Source organism: Pagrus major, chromosome 7 (assembly GCF_040436345.1).
Source record: "Pagrus major chromosome 7, Pma_NU_1.0".
Taxonomy (NCBI): Eukaryota; Metazoa; Chordata; class Actinopteri; order Spariformes; family Sparidae; genus Pagrus; species Pagrus major.
The window spans coordinates 27,453,015-27,477,544 of NC_133221.1; the positions used below are offsets into that span (position 1 = coordinate 27,453,015).

Sequence of the window (24,530 nt, forward strand, 5' to 3'; positions counted from 1 at the left end):
TGTGTCTGTGAGGGAAGAGAAAGGACAAGGGGGAGTCTTGAAGCAGAGCGAGGGGAGGGAAAGGAGGACGGAAGGGAGGGAAAGGAAAGGAAACGGGATCAAGAGCAGATTTAGGGGATAAAGTGAGGTGAAGACATTAAATATGACATAAGTAGAAAGTGGAAAGTCAGAAACGAAGGAGGAGGCAGGTGAGAAAAGGAGGTAAATGAGAGAAAATTCAATGCATCATGTGGCCTTCCATGCACAAATGCCAGAAGTAAAGATGGAAGAAAAGAAGTGAAGGAAGGAGGGAAAGGTAGACAAACAGAAGAATCAAGGCCAGTTCCAAAAACTAAAACATGTTTCAAAGAAAAGTATAGCACTTGGTTGTGTATCCTGGTTTACCTGACCCAAACCTGCGTGACCGCTGGTTGAACCCGGCGTGGTATTAATCACTGCAGCCCTCAAGCCAAACCTCATTACTCCCCTTTGTTCACTTTTATTACCTTGTCCTCCTCTACACACTCCCGACACACTCCTGTGCACACACACTAAGCATCCTTCTCTGTCTTCCACCACACCTCCCACCTTCATCCCACCTCATCTGTCTCCACCATCATTATCAACTTTCGCCTTCATCCCGACCCAACTTCAGTCCTGCTGCTGCAAAACAATCCTGCATGTTAGCTCGCTAGCTTGTACTTGTAATATGTCGATGTACTACAAGGAACTTATAACCGGTTATGAAATCAGTATAGTCTATGTAGTTGTTCTTAATGCCTGCCACTGGGTCACCTGTAGCTGGGTTTGCAATGTTAAGTCTTCAGACATAGCACCGTCTTCAGGGTCCAATTAACACTTGAATACTTTCTTTGGAGAGACTCAGCTCCTTTATTTTAAATACCTGTGGTTCTTCTGGTCTCACAATACCACGTCACCTGTGATAGAGAGGGATATACACTGATCAGCCACAAGTTTAAAACCACCTGCTTCACGTTGTGCAGCCAAAGCAGCTTTGACTCTGACCTCTGGGGGGGTCTTGTGGACGTTTGCAGTGGATCCTTTGGGTGCTGTATGTTGGGGGGGGTGTGCCATACGTGCCAACCCTCCCGATTTTCCCTGGAGATTCCCCGTTTTTCATTGCCCTCTCCTGGTTTCCACCCTGGGTTACAATTCTCTGGTATTTCTCAGTTTTTTAACACTCTTTCCCTGTTTAGTCATTGTCACATTTCTGGTGCTACTCAGCGTGTAGTCCGCTGTGCCTCGTTTTTTTGGCGTACAGAGAAATGAGGAGGAGACTGAACATTTAAACAGATTTCAGATGCTTTTCTTATGTGAAGTCTTAAAGGAAAGGGGCTGTTAAATCTGCCACGTCGATTTTTCTTTCAGTCACAGGGGTCACACCATTGAGGGGCTGACAAACAGGGTGGTGAGAGGATAAATGAATGAATGAAAAGTGCAAATTATTACTTCATGCCACAGATTTACGCCGGAAGGGGGGAATTATTCTGTGGTGTTTTCTGATAATTCAACGTAAAGTTGAAATGATTTGATGTAAAAAATGCTGTATCATTTTGCTTATTTCGTTATTTTCATTCTTTAAATGTCACCAGAATCCATGAAACACAAATGAAACCCCCAAAAATCTCACATTTTTGGGGTTTATGAGCCCCGCAACCCCGCTTTGGTCGTAATCCTGCCTATTTTTGACTATGCAGTGAGCACATTAAAGGCGTCCTCACAAGAAAATTGATACATCGTTTGTTTAAAAAGGACTTCTTGGCGCATTTTTTTGTGCACATGTATCACTTCATGTGTGAGTGTGTGCATTTTTGTTTAAAACTTGTAGAGCTCAGCGTGTGTGTGAGGGTTATAGTGTCCTTGGTGATATCAGCGTTGGTTTGGTAATGAGCCTAATCCCAGGAGGACTGAGGAGACAGAGAGGTCCGAGGGAGGGACACACAGGATGGTGAAGAACAGAGAAAAAGAGGAGCCCGGGCTGCAAACTCATTAGGAAAAGTCACCTTTAACTTTCCTCCTGCTCCCAACTTTCTCTCCTGCGTTGTCATCGTAGAGTTGCGTAACTCAAGGTGGCCGAGAGAACGGCGCTTCAACTGAAAGGTCAAAGACATGATGCATGTCTTATTGCGCCTGTCCTTAAGCAAGACACGCAACCTGTTCCTGCTTCCTCAATGTACATCACCCCGGAAAAGAGCAGCGGCTTCAATGCCTGGAATATAAATGGAGGGTTTAGTAATCGCACGCAGCTCAGCAGCCTCACCGCTCTGCGTGATACCTCGTCTCCCGTTGAAGCGACTGGATTGATATGTCACTTAACCTGCATATATCCCAAATAAACATTGTGTTCTGAAACTAATTGATTGGTGGATAATTTGAATGCAAATGGCAGCAATTAATGTTCAGCAAACTCATTGGAGAGCAGCACTGCTGAGCACGATAAAAACACATATGATTGTCTCGCTTCAAAGAGGTAAACTAATCAGTAAAAAAAACCAGAATACTTTAATGAGACCTAAGCTGTCAGTAACATCAAAGTAAAAACATTAATAGCTTTTTTTTTTCTTTTCCAATCATCCTGGGAGCAGCTATAAAAGCACATTTAATAAGCGCCTTTTAAAACAGGTAGACAGTGCTTTTGTAGCGCAGTTTCTTTCATCTTATAGCCCGGGCTCTCCGCTAATAAGTTCCAGAGAGTGAGAAACTGGACAAACACAAAGATAAAAAAGTTCCAGATGCCCCGCTGTCGCCTTTTTATGGCTGTGAATTTAGTGAGCGTCGACAACACAGAGAGAAGTGGAGTCTATGAAGTTGGTTCTTGCGTGTACTTCATCTGGGTACACATGTGACATTTATTTAAAATTCTTAATGTAATGCAGTACTTGTTGCACAACGGCCATGGTGGTTATTTTGACCATTTTCAACTGTGTCAATATCAAACATAGGCGCTATAACTTTGTTGAATTAAAAATTGCAATGCTGCTGGTACCTGACTCTCCTATAGAATGTTTCTTTTTATATAAAGTACACAAAAGGCAAAGAGAATGTGATCATTCTTACCTATCTCGGCCACAGGCAGCCATATTGACGGCACAGATTTTTGCCACGGTTGAATTGATAATGTTTTGTGTGGTAGGAGATGCATCTTGGCAGCTATCATCGTCTATTATCAGAGAACCTTTGTCTAGAACAGAAAAACTGATTCAGGTGAGCTCCGCTCTGCTCTGCTTCTTTGAGAAGCATAAAGTAGGTGACCTGGTAATGGTTGTAACACTTCAGCAGCCATAACTAGCAGAAATGTTATGTTATAGCTTTGACACCAATTAATTTGACTTAGGCTTCGATGAATAGATCCAACTTTTTTGTTTTTATTTTTTGCGCAATTTAAAAAAAATACGCAAGTAACACAAAGATACACAGTTTACAGAGAGGCAGAAAACCCAGTAAATAATGTAAACATTTCACAAGGTTATATAGAACATACAGAAAATCATGTGACTGCATAGTACTGATGGTATATACATAGTATGCAATGTTGGGGGTGGGGGGGTGTATGTGCCTGAGTGCCTGTGTGTGTGTTTGTGAAGGGGATATTGACTTTTTAAAACATATCCCAACACAATAAATGCATCACTCTCTATATCGGGTGTTCATGAGAGATCATAGAGTTCGGACCACTCACACTAGTTGTAGTCGTTTGATCGCACAGTCTGCACCATCACAGTGCAGCTTCCAAGAAAAACAAATGGAACAGAGTGGATGATGCGAGGGTTAATCAAAGTTTCTCGACCTTAAGTGCTCCCACCTCCTCAGTGAGAAGTCTGTTTGGACACACTAACTTGCAGAGTGCAGAGGTCGCAGAAGGAGAGCAGAAAGCTGCGGGCGACTGGACTCGATGAGAATCTACGGTCACCTGCACCAGTCTGCAGTCCCCTCTGTGCCAGCTGACCTGAATCCCACTCCAACTGCCCTCTGCCCCGAGCTGTAGGGCAGTGCACGCTCCGTGCAGCCGTTCCCCCCTCGCTCCGCCGCAGTCCTTCACTCATCTGAAGTGATACGGTGGCTCAGGGCATGTAGTTGTTTTAGAATAAAGAGGAGCTTTTTTTTTGCTTTGCGTCTGATCGTGGGGGTGAAGCTCGCCTGTGCCGTCATCGAGAGAGAGAGAAATCATCGGAACACAAAAATACATGGTGACAAAAGGTCACAATCGCATCAATAAAAGGTTCTGTGTGTGTGTTCATGTGGGAGCAACAGAAGGGACTGCTCAAACAAATGACCTTTGGACAGTAACGACTGGGATGCACTTACTTCACAAACACACACACACAAAAACACACTTTTCAAAAGTTCTGCAATTTGAAACTTTCCCGACACAAACAGAATTGTCCAGATGCGGTAAACGGTACATGAATACAAAATCGGATGTAAGCAGCATTTGCCCTATATTTGGTTTCTAACTAATCTTGTTCCTCTCTGCTGTAAACATAACTAACATTTGACCTTATAGTGTAAACTTCAGAGATTTCAGACTCTCACCTCCCCGCTGAGTAACTCCTCAAAGCTGATTTGTCAAAGCACTTGACTTGGATTTAACCAAAGCTGCTTCCTCCTCTTAAGCAACAAAAGCACATACAGCGATGACAGCCTGTCTGTTAATGAACCTTCTGTTCAAGAAAAAAAAAGATTAAGGAAACTGATTTGGCAGATAATAACAGCAGAGAGTGTTGAGACTGAGGAGAAAACACAGAGAGAGATGACCGAGTGAGTCCAGGCGACAGAAAAGTTGTAGGAGACTAAACTGCTGTCAGGTGATGGATGAGCAGATGGAGGTTGGGAAATTAGACAGAGAAGTATCCAGACAAAAAGTAGAGAGGGAAGGAGAAAAACCATTTACTTGTTGGTACACAGGGAGTTATCCTCATACCTCTGTAATCTTGTCAGTAGACTCAACACTGCGAGTGCCAACAAAAGAGCCGTCATTTAGCCGTGTGCTGTAGTTACACCCTCAACAGTGTGGACCCAGAACCAACCGGTATGATTTTTTACGAGTTTTAGCATAAATTGAGAAGCAGATGAAAGTGCTGAAATTGTCATCTGCCGCTTCAGTAGCTGTTTTTCAGCTGACGTTAACATTTAAAGTAAATTTTAAGTGCTGCTTTTACAAGAGGTGGAGAGGATCACATCATTTTCTTGAACGTAACTGCTGTCCATTAGAGGAGACCTTTGCAGTGAAGATGGGATGAGTCTTGCAAAGTATTCGGCAATAATGTGTCATCGTTCTTCTGGGAACGCCGTGTTCAGTGCGCTGACCAATTGATGTCTGAGGATAATAAAGAATCATCATGGGAATGTTAGAATAAACTCAATAATGGTGCATGTGGAGCAGCAGATCTGATGAAATGTAGAAAAAGGTTATCTCACAACTCCAAAACAGATAAAAATAATATTGTTAGTCAACTAATTAATAAACTAATTAAAATGGCCTGTATAATAACTGTATGGCTTGATTGTTTGAGGGTTTTTTCTGGGCAAAAGCTAGCTTGCTTCACCAAAAACACTTAAACAGGCAGAGTACCAGCTTTCAGCTAAACTACAAAGCTAAAGCTAATGATTTGAATGTAAAACAATTACACTTTATAAAAACAATTCATAAATGGTAAATTTATAGTTAATTAAGTTTTAGTTAATAGTTACTTCATTATTAACAAACACGAAATGCTTCATAACCCATTTTTTAAGATTTGAAAGGTTTATAAACATTATTAGCAACTTTATAGTGGTCATCCAAATTAAGTTTATAGATGAACTACACAGTATTTATGAAACAGTTTTTTCAAGGTGTTATAAAAATTGCAATTTTGCAAAAAACTATAATAATGATTTATAAAGCATTTCATTGTTAATAGTGAAAAAAAAAACAATTAACTGAACTATGATTTACCATTTATTAATGATGGTTAATATAAAATGTAACCTGTAAAAATACACCAGTCAAGTTGGCTAACACTACTTGGTAGTTTCTATCTTCATAACTTTATCCTCATCCTCAGATGTTTGACTCTTATTTTTATTAAGCACCACAAAGGAACGTTTATGCTGTTTCCACAGGGACTATTTCTTTGTTAGAAAGTAGTTCCAAAGAAAAATGTTCACCATGAGCTCTATGGATTATCCAGCGTAATCTTCTTCTGTCCTTCATATAATTGTTGAACAAACATTGAAGAAATGTTGGATTTGTAATCACGCCTTTGCCTTTTTCCTCTGTCCTCTTCCAGATCCTGGTGAACTCCATCATCCAGCCTGCCTTGCTGTATGAGAATGTGGTGGTGAGCAACGGGAGCCCCCTCCTGAGAGACATGCTCTTCAGCCCAGATCATCAGTACTTATACGCCCTCACGGATAAACAGGTATGAGAAGCAAGCATGAACGCTCAAAACACAATGATCTACGGCCAGGCAGGGTTAAAAGTGCAGCCCATAATGCAGCCTGCAGTTGCCGTTGACAACCCTGAGGAAATGATGACTAAATATCAATAGTCATTTATCCGTCTGGTGGGTTTAGGGATGGATCCAGCGATACGTGACAGCCTATGGTGGAAAAATACACACCTTGCTCAGTGTTTGTATCTTTGCAATGATACACTCACACACTGCTTCCACACTCAGGTGCGTTCACCTGCTGCACACTTTCATAAATATACATTACTTGCTGAGTGTTCACAAAAACCCACACACACCTCCTCATTTCTGACAATGGATGGAGTGTTTCAGTGCAACAGCTCTGTAAAGACTTGATGAGGAAATATGTCTGAAAAACACGCACACGGGGAGAGAGCCATCAAGCTAATTACATGCATATGGTACACCATACAGCACGTGACACATATGCAGTTCAAGCAATATTACACACACACACACACACACACACACGGAGTCATAAGTGCTAATTAATGTCATGAATATTAAAATATGTCATATATAGGATGAAGCCCCTTACCACCATTCCACCGGGGATACAGTATGCTGTACACGCAACCTTTGCATATTAATTGGGAGAAAGATTTATATATTTGTTTATTTATTTTTTATTCATTTAGTTTAGCAAGAAATACAAAATTAGACTATTTTTGAAGATCTGAATTGGAACTAATATTTTTGTTTTTTAATGTATAAAAACTTTCACTTTAAAGACCCGGTCCAGTTTGAAACAGCACAATTCTGAAGCAAAATCAGTGGACATTGCTGACCTTTGATGGTACGGAGAGCCGCAGAGTCCAAAATAGAGGAAGCTAATTAGCTGTGTGCCATCATCCACTTTTTATTTTAAAATTATCTGTCATAGAATAACCTGCTTGGCAAAAAAGGCATGGCTTGTAGAGAGTTATGAGACAGGAGTCAATGGTACAACATTGTTTTGAATAAACTCACTGTGGTTTGTTAACCTGCGAATTGTCAATTAGCATTTGGATTTTTGTCCGTCCTCAATAAGTCTTTATTGAATGAAATTATGTTTGATCTCCAGAGAAAATTACCACATTATAGTACAGAATAAATAGAAAGAAGCTCAGGGAGCTATTGGGACTAAGGAGTGCTGGCATGGCACCATCTGGCCATGTCGTTAGCTGTTAGCTTTCCAGCTACAGGAGTTCAACTAGCCCTGCGAGTAGTTCATACATCACCGTCACAGCTTCTAGAGTCAAATAGTTATTTATTTATTCCATTTATTAGTTTATTTGATTGGGACGATACATGTAGGCATTGTTACATAAAATTAAAGTGCAACTGATACAATATACATGGGACTTCTAGCCATGGCTAATTTGCAGACCTCGTCCCTGATTAGGCTTTTGGGGAAATTAACATGATACAACACTCTAAAATAGAACAATCAAGCAGACACATAGATACATAGTTTGTGTAGACATACAGTAGATAGTATTTTATTTCATAAAATAATCAATTTGAGCTAAAATACCTTCCTCAGAAAGCATGATCAAACAACAAGGGAATCGGATACTTTGCTTGTTAAAACAATTACATTTGTAGAACGTCACTACAAGTCGATAAGGGACTGATGCATAGTTTCATGTTCTTCTCATTCCCAATACTAATCTCATCTTCAATATATACAATATAATCCTGCAGCTGTGGCGTGTAGTTGTTATCTTGGAGTGACGTCATACGTAATCAGAATCAGAATCAGAAATCCTTTATTTGTCCCGCAAATGGGGAAATTCCTTAGTCACAGCAGCCAAAGGACAGTATCACACTTAAACAATAATAAAAAGTAAAAAATAAACAATATAATAGAGATAAGAAATAGAATTAACTCGTATATACATAGTATTTACAATATGAACTTGGTATTTACAATATGACATAGTATTTATAATATGAACAGTGTAAGTATAAGCAGTTTTGTATTTTATTTACAAACATTAAATAATAAATATGGGTATTAAAAAATTGTCCAATTAGTGCAAACCAGAGAGTGTGTGGATATGTGTAGAGTTTAGTATTGCACAGTGCACATGTGAGGTCTACTGGGAGCAGTGCTGGTTGTATAGTCTGACAGCAGCAGGAAGGAAGGACCTGCGATACCTCTCCGTCACACACTTGGGATGTATCAACCTGTCGCTGAAGGAGCTGACCAGTGCAGTGATAGTGACCTGCAGGGGGTGGGACTCCTTCACCAGCAGCGATGACAGCTTGTCCATCATCCTGCTCTCTCCCACCACCTGCACTGGGTCAAGAGGGCATCCCAGGATGGAGCTGGCCTTCTTGATAAGTTTATCAAGTCTCTTCCTATCTGCTGCCGAGATGCTGCTGCACCAGCAGACTACTCCATAGAAAATGGCTGATGCCACCACAGAGTCATAGAAAGTAGTCAGGAGTGCCCCCTGCACCCCAAAGGACCTGAGCTTCCTCAGCAGATGGAGTCTGCTCTGACCTTTCTTGTATGTTGCTGCAGTGTGATCAGTCCAGTCCAGTTTATTGTTCAGGTGAACTCCCAGGTACTTGTAAGACGTCACCATCTCAATGTCTGTTCCCAGGATGTCCACTTGTGTGCAGGGTTGTTTGCGCCTGCGGAAATCCACCACCAGCTCTTTGGTCTTCCCGGCGTTGAGCTGGAGGTGGTTCCGCTGGCACCAGTCCACAAAGTCCTGAATAAGTTCTCTGTAGGCTCTGTCGTCCCCGTCCCTGATGAGGCCGACGATAGCAGAGTCGTCAGAGAACTTTTGTAGATGGCTGTGGGGTGTTTGGTGGGAGAAATCAGCAGTGTAAAGGGTGAACAGGAAAGGGGCCAGGACTGTTCCCTGTGGGGCCCCCGTACTGCAGACGACTGTGTCCGACACACAGTCCCGAGTCCTCACATACTGTGGCCGGTTGGTGAGGTAATCGAGGATCCAGTTCGTGAGGTGTTGGTCCACCCCCGTGAGCTCCAGCTTGTCCCCCAAAAGCGCAGGCTGTATGGTGTTGAAAGCACTGGAGAAATCAAAGAACATGATCCTCACAGTGCTTCCAGGCTTTTCCAGGTGAGACAGTGATCTGTCCAGGAGGAAGATGATGGCGTCGTCCACTCCGATGCCAGGCTGGTAGGCAAACTGGAGTGGGTCCATAAAAGGACCCACCAGAGGGCGGAGATGGACAAGGACCAGCCGCTCCAGGGTCTTCATCAGGTGTGAAGTGAGAGCAACTGGTCTGTAGCTGTTGAAGTCCTTAGGGTGAGGGATCTTTGGTACTGGTACCACGCAGGAGGTTTTCCACAGCAGTGGCACTTTTCCCAGCTTCAGGCTCATGTTGAAGATATACTCCACAATCCTGCACAGCTGGTCTGCACAGGACTTGAGGAGCCTGGAGCTGATCCCGTCTGGACCCGTGGCCTTCTTCACCTTCATCTTCCTCAGTTCGTTCCTCACCTGGATAGTGGAGAGGGACAGATTGGAGCAGGGGGGCTGAGTGTCGGGTGGGGGAGGTGGGTGAATGTCAGGGGGGGCAGTGGGGGGTGTCTGCAGGCTGAAAGCAGTGGAAAGGGAGGTAGAGGTGAGAATGGGGCAGGAAACAGGGGGGATGGAAGAGGTGGTGGGGGGCAGCAGAGATGACTGGGCCGGGGGAGGGGTGGGTGTCTGGTCAAACCTATTGAAGAATAGGTTCAGGTCGTTCACCCACGTCTGATCCCCAGCAGCCTGAGAGTCTGGTTTCCTCAGCCCTGAGATTGTTTTAAGGCTTTTCCAGACTCCACTGATGTTAGTCTGCTGCAGCTGGTCCTCCATCTTCCTCCTGTAGCTGTTCTTCCCCTCTCTGATCTTCTTCCTCAGCTCCCTCTGCACAGCCTTCAGCTCCTCCTTGTTTCCTGACCTAAAGGCCCTCTTTTTCTCCTTAAGGAGAGCCTTTATTTCAGGATTAATCCAGGGTTTGCTGTTAGAAAAGCACCGCACAGTCCTGGTGGGTACAGTGTTTTCAACACAGAAGTTTATGTAGTCCGTTATGCATCCTGTTAAACTGTCGATGTCCTCCCCATGAGAAACACACAGTTCTTCCCACACAGTTGAGTCGAAGCAGTCCCTCAGAGCCTCTTCAGACTCCTCAGTCCATGTCTTAACTGTGCGGGTCTCCACTGGTTGCCTGTTTACGAGGGGCATGTACACAGGCAGGAGATGAACCAGGTTGTGGTCAGATCTTCCCAGGGGAGGGAGGGGGGCTGAGTTGTATGCCTCCTTGCTGTTGGCATAAAATAAGTCCAGTGTTTTATTGTCTCTGGTGTGGCAGGTGACATACTGTGTGAATGTGGGCAGCGTGGAGGACAGAGAGGCATGATTGAAGTCCCCAGAGATGAGGAAGAGGGCCTGTGGGTGCTGTGTCTGCAGTGAGCTTGTGACTGAGTGGAGAAGGTCACAAGCTGCATCAGCGTTAGCAGAGGGGGGGATATACACAGCGATCACGATCACCTGTGTGAACTCCCTCGGGAGGTAGTACGGCCTCATGCTAACCGCTAAAAGTTCGATGTCCTTACTGCAGACCTGTTCTTTAACAGTGATGTGCCCAGAGTTACACCATCTGTCATTAACAAACACAGCCAGCCCTCCTCCTTTCCTCTTACCGCTCTCTGCCGTCCTGTCCGCCCGCCGCGTTTGAAATCCGTCCAGGTTAGCGTCCGTGTCCGGGGTCTGCGCCGTTAGCCACGTCTCAGTGAACACCATGATGCTGCTCTCACGGTAGTCCCTCTGATGCCGGGTCAGCGCCGTCAGCTCGTCCATCTTGTTGGGGAGAGATCTCACATTCCCCATGATGACAGACGGGAGGACGGGTCTGTAGCGTCTCCTCCTGCTACGGCGAACAGCTCCGGCCCGGCACCCGCGTCTCCTCCTCTTCAGCTGGCGGGGGACATCGGGCCGCTCGAGCGGCGGCACCGCGGCGCTACTGAGGGCCAACAGCTGATCCCTACTGTAAACAATAGGGCCGCGTACAGGCTCCCCGGACACGGCCGAAAACAGCGAAAAAAGCAGAATTAAGACCAGAGCGATAAAAACAACTCTGGTCTCCATACTGCCCGGAGAAAGAGCTCCAAAAAGAAGTAAATTAGAAAAGTTAAAAAGTACTAAAAGTTATATAAAAAGAAGAAAAAGCTCAAAGGTGAGCGAGAGCTGCTGTAACAGGCTGCCACTCACGCGGCGCCATTCACTCACCACTACTAAGAGTTAGAGTTCAGTCATGTCCTCTTCTCCTTCTCTTACCTCGACTCGCACGACTCTCTCTTATCTCGTAACGGTTAATGACTGCGATGTGATAACCTTCAACAAGACTTCCCTGGTACGTAGACAGTAACTGCCATGCGAGCGCTGTGTAATTTACCAGCAATTAGACATAATTGACTTCCTTGTGTCTGCATAAGCGCAGAGAGGAAGTGGAGTGTAATTGATACCAATGGACGGCGACAGTGTTGATGTGACAGGGGAAATAAGGCCCTCGGATCATAGCAGCCCAGGAAGCTGAAATGTACCATACAGAGGGTCCAAATATCCTAAGATACACACATTGATTTTGGAGAAACAGACTGAAACACATGCAAAGAAAGAAATAATTGATTCACAATGTTATTTAGCTCTCTAATTTATTAATGTTTACTTCAACTGCAACATTTACAAGATAGAAGTTGTGTGTTCCTAGTTTTTCAACACAAGAGAATACAGCACAAGAGAATACTGTACATCACCAACATGACAGATATAATAAGACTGCCAGTATTACAAAAAACAGTGACAGAAAGGGAAATCTAGCCAAAGTACTCAACAAGAAATTAGAGCTTTGGGAAAGCTTGACAATAAAACATGTATCCCACAAAAATGACTTTCTTTTAACAGAGACTAAGATTTCCAATTTAAACACATCAATTAGAATGATAATCACAGCGTGGTGTTCAACAAGTGTCTTTGTTTTAGCCACCAGTGCTCAGCAGAGTGAAGCAAGCTTAACTCCATGCTGGGAGTGTTGTCGGATATTTTCCCTTTTAACTCCTGTCATCTGCATTAAAGATGACAGCTATCGCCACCAGAAAGTCTTATTCAATTATTAAAGCCAGTGTTTTATTTTTGATGAGCGCCGATATGTCCACTACATGTCTGTGCATGTCAGTGCAGTGACGGCAGGGAGCTCTCGTGACAGGAGAGAGGCCTGGTAGAAGCCACAATGCTGCTCTTTGAGACGATCCAAGGTGATACTTTTATATTTTACACATGTAGACGGTTAATGTGTGCGTCCATCCTGTACATGTCTGTTTTTGCTCCAACTTGAGAGGAATTGTCTCTAGAAACCTGGTGTGTAGACAGATTCAGATCCAGTTTCATGTCTTACCATTAAACATGACAATACTAGCTAACAACCTGTATACATCTCCAATTGCTATTAGAGATATTAGGTTATTCATTTGTATTAATTAATTTACATGACACGATTGATACTGTTCTCATATCTGCCAGCTAGAAGAACAAGCAATTAGCCTAGCTTAGCATAAAAACCGGAAGTGTGATGAAACAGCTAGCTTAAAAAAGTCTGTCTACCAGCACTCCGTTATAGCATCTCACACATTCAATTTATATAATCCATACACCCACAGAAATATCAAATCCACAAGTTTTGTGTGCTGTATTTTTTGGCCGGTCGCAGGGACCTCCTGGAGATCTTGTTGGTTGCCATGGCAGCCTCAACAAGACTCAACAAGAACGTGTTTCTGGCTGTCGAGGTGCTTTCAGGCAGATTTTTTAGTTTACTTTGGACAGAGGCGGGCTAGTTGTTTCCATGTGCTTCCAGTCTTTATGCTAAGCTAAGCTAACTGTTAGCCAAGCCAAGATATAAGAGCAGAATCAATCTTGTCATGTTAATCATGAAGAAAGGGAATGAACTTACAGTAGTTCCCAAAATGTCTTTCCAATATCCATTAACCATTCCTCTAAAAATCTCTATCAGCAGTTGGATGTGTTTCAAGTTCTGTCTTTTCTGTCCGTCTAATTTTGTTTCTGACAAAATCAGAATGACACTAAATGATGGAGTCGATGAGATGAAATGGCCATCAGTAATGGTCAAAGCAGCAGCGTGTTCCTTCACTTCCAGAGCCTCAGCCTCGACCAAATTCACAGTCCAGTCAGAGAATAAAATGGCAAGGGAGAGAGAGCTGGTGAGAGCTGAGGAGGTGGGAAAATATAATTGGTTTGCAGGATATGGTCCGTTCCTTTCCGCGACTCTTCCCGCCTCATCTGTTCAGTATTCTTAGGGGTCCTCACTTCTGTCTCTCTCAGATGGAGTGAGTTTGTGGACTAACTGCTCTCCCAGCAGTGGCTTCAGACAGCATAGAATAGAATAAGGATCTCCCCTCTGCTGCAGAATGTGAACTTGTGTACCAGACTGTACAGGACCAGAGTGTGTGCAGAGTCTCCCCGGCCTACTGATGAGCAGCGTCTTCATAGCCAGAGGCTGTCTGGACCAGAGATAATGTTTTGTGGTTTAAGGTCGCTGGCCAGGCCCAGGGGTGTATAAACTTCTGCTGTTTTCAAGCCAAAAAAAAGTATCCGAAAGAAAAACTGTTGCTGGTTCTTCTGGACTTGTTTAGTTACATTGACGGACCCGGTCTGATAAGAAAATACAAGTAATGATCAGAAATGGCACAGTTGAACCACATTTGATCAGCTGTCTCGAGACAGAAGACATTGAGACATTCAGACATGTAGCCTTGTTTCCCTCCAAAATGGCCAGAGGGTCTAACTGTAAACTCAACCCCCGTTGGTCCAGGATAAGAAGGTGATAGTTAATGTTGAAGCTGTTAGCCTGTAGCCTTCACTCCATCCTCAGTCTTTTATAGAAGATGTTTGTAACAAACATTAGTATTAGCAAGGTATGAATAAAAATGTAGTCCAATGTCATGCTAAATGGATTACCAACGTTTGCGGGTTGCTAATAATGATTAGCTTGTTTTATGTGGCACACGTGGGGAAAAAAACAAAACACTAATACAGTACTGCACTGACAAACCAAAGTATCTGTAAAACATGTTAACCCATTATAAGACTGTTAACAAACATGCTAACATTTAGCCTTCTCTTTATTTAGATAATTTAGTTGATTATCACTTTCACACTAAACACAATCCAAAACACAATATTTAGCTAGCCACAGCAATTTACAGATTTAGCTAGAATTGGTTGTTGTTGGTGAACATGTTAGCAAATGTTAGCATTCATTTAAGGTAATTCTTTGTAGCACACAGTATATCAGGCTCTTTAGCTGCTATGCTTCACCATGTTTAGCTTGTTGCTAACACTGTCAGACTGCTGTAATAGCAGTTTTGACATAATGGCATCTAAGTAGCTACTGTGTTGCAGATTCGTCTACATAAATTAGCGTACCTGTCCTGGTCCAAAGCCCCTCTGCTTGCGGTGTAAACACAAACCCTTCCCTGGAGCTCCGAGCTCATAGTCTGGACTGCTAGCTGCACAGCTAACTGAGCTAACTAGCAGCAGCCCCTTTTTTTTTTGGATGAATTTGGCAGGACTCCATGTTTTACATATTGCACCTTTAAAGCTGTGTAGGTACACAGTGTACAGTGGGTTTAACGTGCCTTTTGTCCTTGTTTGAACCAAAACAGTAAAGTTCTGGGCCATAAAACTAAAAGCTGGAGGAAGTGATGCATGGACCTCTGGGTCCTCGGAGAAGTCTGCACCGGGACTCTCCTCACCACGCCGCTCAAAAGCCTGTTATATACATACTCTCTTTGATGATCACTCTCAGAAGTGAGGTATACCTTCACCCTGTTTGTCCTCTCCTTCTCCTCTCCTCCTCCTCCTCCTCCTCCTCCTCTTCATCCCTCCAGTCCTCTCTCCTTGTTGAATAATAGAAATGCCAAGTGATGAGACCTCAAACATCAAAAAGCCCATTTCGCAGCTTGACAGAGCAATTTACCTTTTCCCATATTCACTCACACACATAATTAAAAGTGGTGGATTGGACTGCAGCATATAGACTGCGTATCTGTACAGCAGCGCTGACTCACATAGAGGCATCCACACACACACGCACACACACACACACACAGTGCGAAAACATAAAACTGTCCGATTCACCGAGAGAGGAGAGTTTTCGATTAGCGAGCGATGGATTTATACATGGCTCTCTTTGTGTCTCTTCTCCATACACACACACACACACACACACACACACACACACACACACACACACACACACACACACAGAGCCTCTCCATGTCCTTTCGCTCTACGTATCTTTGCCTGCCTGTAGCTTTTGGTCTCTCTTTGTGTTCGGCCACATCACATCATATCTGTGCTCATAAAAACGAGCAACGGCACTAAATCAATTTTATCATTGCCGTTGTTTCCTCGTTACGTGGTCAAATCGTCCCGATCTAATAAAAACAGCCGAGTAAGAGAGATTTTTCATCCTGTCATCAGCCTCTGGTGTGGACGTCACTGAGACAGAAATATTTCTTGTCTCAGTGTGCATGTCCCCATGGATGACATCACCTAATTGCTTTAAAGTAAATGACTAAGTGGATTACATCTCATAATCTATTGATTTCTACTCTACCTTTGTACAGAATTACTCTCTTATCATATAATTACCAGTCTTGCTTCTACTATGCAGCTATGAGCTTTCTATTCACCTGTTTCCTATTACGACGAATGACTCTTTTATTTCAATACATTTAATGGAGCCCTTGTTTATTTTCTGCATTTCTAATCCACGTATTGTATCGATGTACAGCGTGCCTGCGAGGCCAAGCCCCGTCTCTGATCTTCTGTCTGCCGTAACATCACCACCGCATTTCCACTACTGAACTCGCAGGGCAAGGTCGAGCCTGCACGCTTGTAAAACAGCTTCGTAAGGTGACCTGTCGGCAGCAAATGCCTTCGCCCCTGCCTCGCGAGGCCGCCCAGACAGTGGCATAATGGTCTGATGATGTACCTCCGTGTATCGATTTAGCTACAGTACAGAAATGTACTCAGCCGTACTGTACCGCACAGTGGAGAAACCCTACCCCTGGCACCACATCAGACAGGGTTCATATTCAATTCACTCAGCATTTACTGCACTTGGAGGTCAGGGAGAGAGAAGACTGCCACGCGCTCCTTTTATAAGCAGTTCCTTTGGTGTTTGTCCAACTTTTAAGTTACTAAAAAATGATAGTGAAGACAGGGACGGAGAATAATGAGGAGAGGATACAGAAATCTAGTGGAAGTGCCCTTGGCCCTGTCAGCTAATTGGTGATTTGAGTCTTGGAACGGCTTGTCTTAGCAATTGTTTTTGCGTGGGCAAGCTGAAATTAGTGACGGGGTGGTTAAGACACTGTCATTTCAAGCAGAAGACAACTGTGGATATCTTCTCTGAAGTCTCCGAGCAAGAACATTGACATCTATCAGTGCCGCTGCTGTCTGAGGGCTCAGGTTTACGACTGTACTTTCACTGACCACAGAACCCATTGTGGTTTTATCCACAAGGGTTGCGAGAGGCATTAATAGAGAGCATTTAAATATTTTTCTTTTTTTGCATAATCAATAATGAGTGGTGGCTCGAAGGCGGATGTGAACAGCCACTCTGTATTTTCCCGAGGCAGAGAAAATCTGTTGGAGTTGACAACAGTTGGGGAAGTGCTGCTAGAAGTGTTGATGGCAGTTGCTCCTGTGCTCATTAACAGTCTGTGTGGAGCCCGTGCAATGTGTTTTTATGAACTGGACAGAAGTCTCGTTTCTTCATGATGATAGCAGTTCAGGTAATTGGCATGGAATTTCCAAACCATTAGGTATGTATATTTAATTGTTATATCAAATATATATAGTACATTGTATTACATATCCTAGCATGGCAACGTTAAGATGGCATATTTGCTGTGTGCAGTCAAAAACTCAAGAAATTGAAATGGTGTAATGTACTTTACTAAATTTAGCCCTGCACTAGCACAATTTTTGGATGGCATGATATCTTCTAGAAACATTTCCTTACTGACACACCAATACACACTAATATATATACACACACACACACACACACACACACCAGCTGTCAGCTGTCTGTCAAGGCAGAAAGATGAGTGATCGGCTGATCAGAATGTGATTTGTGAGGCCGGTCAAAAAGACAGCGAGAGTGAAGGAGTGAGAGATGTCTTAATGTGGTCGATGGGATCAGCGTGACTTGTGTCTGAATAAGGAAATTGGCTAAAGTTGATTAGTGAGAGAACTAAACTGTGAGCGACTGTGAGAATGTGCGTGTGCCAACAAGTCGAGGTCTTGGTGTGTGTCAGATCTTTTAACTTTCATGTGTGGAAGTTTTTATGTTGGAGTGCATGTGCAGATTTTTGGACAAGGACGTAAACAAGGACGATTTTATATGTAGCTTTAATAGTTTGGGATATAATTAGGCAAAAATGTTTATTTCTTGCCAAGACTCAAATGATAATTAGGTCTATACCGCTCTTATTGCTTTCATTTGAATATGTGGCTACAGCCAGCTAGCGGTAAGCTTAGCACACAGTAGCAGGGACAAACGGCTAGCCTGACATTGTTCAGAATTAATCCTTAAGTCCACCTACCAGCATCTGTGAAACTCTCTAATTATCTCTTTGTGTCTTGTCATCAAAGGTGCACTATGTAAAAGTCGTCCACCTGATGAATTTACACTCCCCAAAAATAGTGTCAGCATGTCACCGGAGTAACGGCTAACTGCTGCTTACTGTATTTTGTTAATAAATACATAACTGTAGCTACTGTTAACTAGGCTAGCCAGACTACAAGGGTAGGGTTGGTGTTTACACACAGGAGCTTTTGACCACTGGAAAAAAAAAAGGCCAGGGGCTAGGTAGTTAGCACGCTAACTTCAGTAGATATCTCTGCAACACAATAAGTAGCCGTCTTTGACAGGACATGATTTCTTGACAAGTTAATTTATTACATATTGCACCTTTAAATGAATTAAAAAATGGTCTTGTTGGAACCATGAGGATGTTACGCAACCGCTGGAAACTTCAGGCCCAGGGGTTCATAATCCCAAGAAACATTGCAACTGTTCACAAGAAAGCACATGTCCAGATTAAACCAAAACTATTCCTTTAATGTCACTTCAGGTGAGAATAAAGGTAATACTACTTTGGATAGTGTGACTTGACGGCTTCTTCTTTCGTGTAAAGGAAGCACTCCCTTTTGTTGTCACTAATATGGAGGGTGTATCTTTACATCGAGCCACACCTAATGCGGTTTTTCAACTGTAATCTTAGCCTGACTCAGAGAATACAGCACATTAATGTCACACAAAGCAATTTACCTCCTCTTTACTATCCGTCTTGTGCAGGAGTGACACAAAAGGAAAAGATGACAAAGAGAAACATGTTGAGGAGGATTACTTTACAGGTTTCGCTCTTCATATGCACTGACAAAGGCATTTTAGCTCTCCACACAGCCTCTGGATATGACGCTGCTAAAGTTTCCCATTGTGCCCTTATTGTTGGGATGTGGCTAACACCTGCTTGTAATTAGAGAATTTATGAAAACCAGAAGAGAACATACTTTAAAAAGGATAATGACGGAGAGATCCTCTCTTCACCAGACTCTATATGTTTCATCTTTTTCTTTTCTCTCTGTCCGTCTTTTTTCCTCCCAAGGTTGTGTCTGTCGGTGTCTACTTGTGATCTATGGCCTCATTTGCCGTGTTTTTTCGGTGTGTCCAGCCGAATTCATGACAGATGAGAGCATAACAGAGAGACAAAGGGGCAGGGAGAGAAGCAAAGGGGAAGGAAATTGGAGAGACAAATAAATAAATAGATAAAAGAAAAAAAAAATGTCAGGAAAGGCCTCTGAAGGAAAATAAAATGCTTATTTTAGATCCTGGTGTCATTTATTATATACATGTGTGTTTGTGTGTATATTCATGCTGCAAGTCTTGTATCCATACATGTCGTGTACGTGGCAGCACCCTTGTTTTAATTGAATAATAAATCACATCCACATGTGAGAGTTTATATAGTTTATTAAGTCACATGTGCCGACCACATACGACTATGTCAGAGCGTGCGTACCACAAATTGCACATCTACGTGCACTTTATTGCTGGTTACACGCATGTTTGTGCAGCAGTCTTAAAATCTGTCTGCCTTGCAGAGTAAGCCATCCATCAGCCTATTGTGGCATGATAGCGTCTTATATTCTCCCCCATATTATACAGATGGGACAATTACAGCTGGGCCTATAGCTGCAGCTAGCTGGGACGGCATGGGCCCCATATGTGAAATGAAACATCAGTCGCAATTACATTTGTATGTCTTTCTCATCCATCCTTCTCGGCATCCCTCATCCCCGACCCCCTCCTTCCATCCTCTGCCCACCTCCTCTTATCTGCCACGAGGCAAATTAAGAGCCTCTCTTTCATGACCCAATCGAGAGAGGCTCATTTGTGGCTGTTATTTATTTGTAATAACCCCCATCATCTACTCTGCCCTCCCTTTTCCTTCACTCGCAAAAAAAGAGAGAGAAAAGCATCTGAATCCCATTGAACATTTCCTTTTGGTCACAAACTCTGCCCATGATGAGTTTGAAGACTAAAATGAATGGTTGAAATGGACATTTTTTCCCATCGTGATCTCATTCTTTCTATCTTCCTCCACCTTGTCTCCTAATTCTCCTGTCCTTCCCCCCGCCCGCCTCCCTCCACCGTCCATAGATGAATGTGTTTCCCTCGGCAGCAGCAAATAGGCCAGGGATGAAAATGCCATATTTAATATGAATAGGTGGTTCTCACTTACTTACTGTCACGCACACACACATGCTCCCCAGCCACCTCGGTAAGACAAAGAGTCTTTGGCCGAGCATCCTCCGTTTCCCATCCCATTATCTGTTTTCTAAAACTCAATAATTGAACTGTTCCATTGGAATACATCATCCGCCCCACTACCACAAGGCCCCATTGAATAAACTTCTCTCCCTGGCTGTTGTGCTCCAGCGCGACATGTTTTTTTTTTTTTTTCCTTCTCCCTCTATCAGATAGGCTGTATTACTATTTGTCCAGGCGCAAGTATTGACTGCAATTTGCTGCTATTTGGTGTCCTGTGAGAGGCCTGCGCCTTGGTAATGGTAGCATTATAATAGTTATCAGACACAGGTTACTATTATCATGCTATGAATCTGCCATAAGCTATTGTGTCCGACTGTACATCAGAATGAAGAGATGTATAATCTGAGGATGAAATGGAGGAATAACTAGCATCCAGTTCAGAGATGTTTTGTTATGGAAGCTTTCCAGGGATGCAACTTTATAAATAACCACATAATATGAACATGTATGTCCCTGCCACAAAGACGTAAGGAATTTTATCATCACTCAATTTGTACTGGAATGACTCAGCTCCCAGACTAGCTAAAGGTTTTTGCTGTTATACTGTTGTCTTTAACAAGCCCAAGAAGCATCTTTAATGATCCCACTGCTTTTCTTTCTAAGATCTGCCCTACTCTGCTTCTGATCCACTCATTTCTTTCGCCTTACTGTACCTCTAATTAGCTTACCATGATATTCTTATCCTAAATCTAACCAATCACACTAACAAAAGCAACCAATCAGTGGCAGAGAAGGGCGGGTCTAAGCACAAAAAGCACTGGGATCTATAGTAACTCCCCTGCTGCTGGTCCGCTCACTAGCTCAGAGACACTGCGGCTGAAACAGCCGAAGAGGTCGGTGTGTTTATTGGGGAAACTACAGCTCACAATCTGCTGTATCAGCTCTGCAGCTGACAAAAAAGCTTTGGAAAACTTTACAAAACACCGACACAAACCATTAACACCAGACTACTGAACCTACGCTGATCTCCCTGATCTCTGTCAGATTTATTCCGTTCTTTCGACGGGAAGACGGGACCACATAGCTAGCGAGGCTTTCGTCATATGAAAACGATAGACTCAAGCCAAACAGAGGCAAAGTAGGACGGTTCTTAGCAAGAAAAGCAGTGGGATCCATATTAAAGCATCAACAAGTCAGTCAAGTCAACAGTCATGCAAGTGGCTGTACACTGTTTGGCATCATTATTCTTTGAGATAAATGCTAATGCCAGCATGCTAGCATGCTTAGACTGACTGACAAAATTATGTTTAGCAGGTTACTTGCCACAATCACCATGTGAATGAACCTTTACCTTTTTTATTTAATTTTCCTTTTTTATTTATTATTTTTACCTTTTTGAGTTTTCTTGTTAGCATGCTAACATTTGCAAATCAGCACTAAACTCATTGCACCTCTGGGGACAATGAATATGTGTACCAAATTTGTACCATAGCAATACATCCAAACCTCATGGCTGGACCAGAGAAAAAAAAATCATTATCTGGGGAACATTAATGTTTTTTTTTCTTTTTACCCAATTTCATGCCAGTCTGTTGAACAGTTGTTGAGATATTTCAGTCTGAGTAAAAACATTGATTTTAATTAGTTTTTTTTCTTGCTTTATACTTTGAAGATGTTAACTGCATCATGTACTGATACGTTCACACGACAGTTAATTACACGTCAATACACTTTTTTTTAAAAAATATATAAATATTGTGCACTGTCTGTTATTTATAAGACATTGTGATAATGCCGCCTGCAGAAATTGATGCTGAATTTCCAATCTTGTGTATCCTAAAACTACTAAATCTTAGATGTCAGAAGAGAAACTTGACAGGCACCAGCAACTGTCTCAGCACACCACAAATTGACTGAAAAATGCTGTCTTGAATGTCAAGTTTCGCTGCAGACTCAGAGAATATTTTACTTACACCGGTCACGACTGGAGCAGGTTCTAGCGGAGCGACAGAGAGAATGAGGAAGATGAATGTTTTTATTCAAAAAGCTGTGATGTTCAGTTCAAAACTAATGCGCTGATTGGATGAACGTGAAATAAAAGATAGGATAGGAGAATGAACATATTTGAAGTACAGTGACATGAAAACCCGACATATGCATCCGCGTCTGATTAATCATGCAGCAGTTGTTCAGGCAAAGGACATGAAAAGAGCCTGATTTACTGTTTGAAGGTAGAGAAGTTAAAAAAAATCGCCGCATAAAGGCAGAGCTTCCTCTTTGAAGGTTCCTCCACTGCTGTGCCTGCAGCTGCCATTAGAATTCACCCTCACCACCTTCCAGCTCACCTGGCGTGCCCCCTGCCTTTGCAGCGTTATTGATGTCGTACTTCACCTGACTGAGGCAGCTGGAGTTGTGCGTGCGTGCATGTGCTCATGTGTGTGAGCGTGTCTTGGGTGGTCAGTGATCTATTTAAGTATTTAACAAGTGCCCCAGAAAACTTGTCTCAAACTCTCAGTTTGGTCCAAATAGTAACTTTCTCACTGGTGTGTGTGCCTGTGTGGTGCCTGAGGCAGTTTTCTGTCTGCCAATCTGTCTGTCAGCGGCAAACGGCATCCAGCAGGTTGGGATACAACGCACGGAAGCGGATACGCCGGTGATTTTGGAGATTTAAGAGAGACGGGGTAGACCTGAGTGTGCACAGGTATGATTAAAGCATTTCAAAATACCTTCTTAAAGGATAATTCCCCGACTACAGAGTGTTCTACAACCTGGGTGAGATTCAAGGTAACTCTTCCCGACGATTGTGCAGACAGATGGTGGATGTTGGAAATGCAGACAGCAGCAGAAAACATGTCTGTTTTATGATAACGGCGAAGACAACTATGTGTGGAAATGGACTTCTTAAATGATGATTTGTCTCCATCTCACTGTCTCCCCTGATGTTCAGATACATCTTTGGATGCAGTGTGAGAGACAGGTGAATTTGGGCAGCATTGTTTGATGTCCTTGTTAATACCCAAGTTCTCCGATTTCCCCCAAAGAGATCATTAAAGTTTCCTCTTATCTTCGCCATGCAGACACACAGATGGCAGCCGGTAGAGATTTAGCGGACAAAAGGAGTAATCCTTGATGTTTATCTCAATGGTGTTAAGTACAATAGCATATTCTTTGCAAGGAATTCACAGGCATTTAGCAAACTCGGTCCTCTTACGAGAGCTCATGCAGAAATCTGTCTTCCAATGTGTAAGATTCAGTGTACAAAAACAAAACAAAAGCAGAGAACGAAGGTCAAGTATTTCATTTTGGAATAGCATTTCATTTGAGTGCTGCAGCTCTAGTTTTAAAGGACAATTGTTGAAAAGTGTTGTAGTTCTTGACAACATGAAGGTTTTATAAAGAACATATGTTCTTATTTATTTATAAGTACAACTGAAGTGTGATGATTTATTATGCGTTGGAATGTGTTGTAGTGAAATTAAGGCCAAACAGCCTGAAGAAATGGGTTCATTGCTGCATTAAAGGGGCACTCAAGCATTTTTTTAGTCACACGTCCATAGATTTGGCGGACTATCAAGGGGCAGCAGAGGCCGAGATGTCCTTACTTTTAATCCTGTATACGGGTTAGACTTCAAAATGCTGGATCCTACTGAATCCTACATCTCCCATAATGCAGCTCATCCTCTCTGCCTGCCATGCTTTCAGACACCATGCCCCCGATTTGTAAAATGTTTTCATTTACAAGTCTACAGCCATGCTCCCGGCTCTGTGAGGGTGTGCTTGAGTACAGCTCATTAGTTTTGCTGATATGTATTTAATGAACCAAAGTGTTGGACACATACAGAGCGTTGACCTGATAAAGGTGCCAGATGAAAAAAAGGTTAACATAAACATTTGTACCAAATGTCATGGCAACCCATCCAATAGTCCAAATGAACTTCTTATAAAACACTTCTTTAAACCTTTTAATGTAAAGTCTTCATCTTTTTTCCTTTTACTCTCTTACTCTCTCTGTGATGTCATCTTTTTATTGTCTTTATAGAGCTTTTATTGTTTTTATTTGTTTTTAACTGCTTTTATGTGATGTTGCCTTTTTAATAGCTTCTATTCCTTTTTTTTGTATTTACTCATATTGAAATTCTGTGTTTTGCCTTCTTGTTTTAATTGTTCCCTAGTCTGAGCTTGTCTCTGTTTGGCTTGGCTGTCTGGCCTTTA

General features: G+C 42.7%; 1 protein-coding gene across 1 annotated transcript in view; it reads left to right on the forward strand.

The window, feature by feature from the left end:
* Nucleotides 1-24,530, forward strand: part of LOC140999798 (plexin-A1-like) — a 255,076-nt gene that overhangs the window by 95,519 nt on the left and 135,027 nt on the right. The window contains exon 3 of the mRNA XM_073470337.1: nt 6,273-6,404. Within this exon, the coding sequence (XP_073326438.1) occupies nt 6,273-6,404 (132 nt within the window). The remainder of the gene's footprint in view (nt 1-6,272; nt 6,405-24,530) is intronic.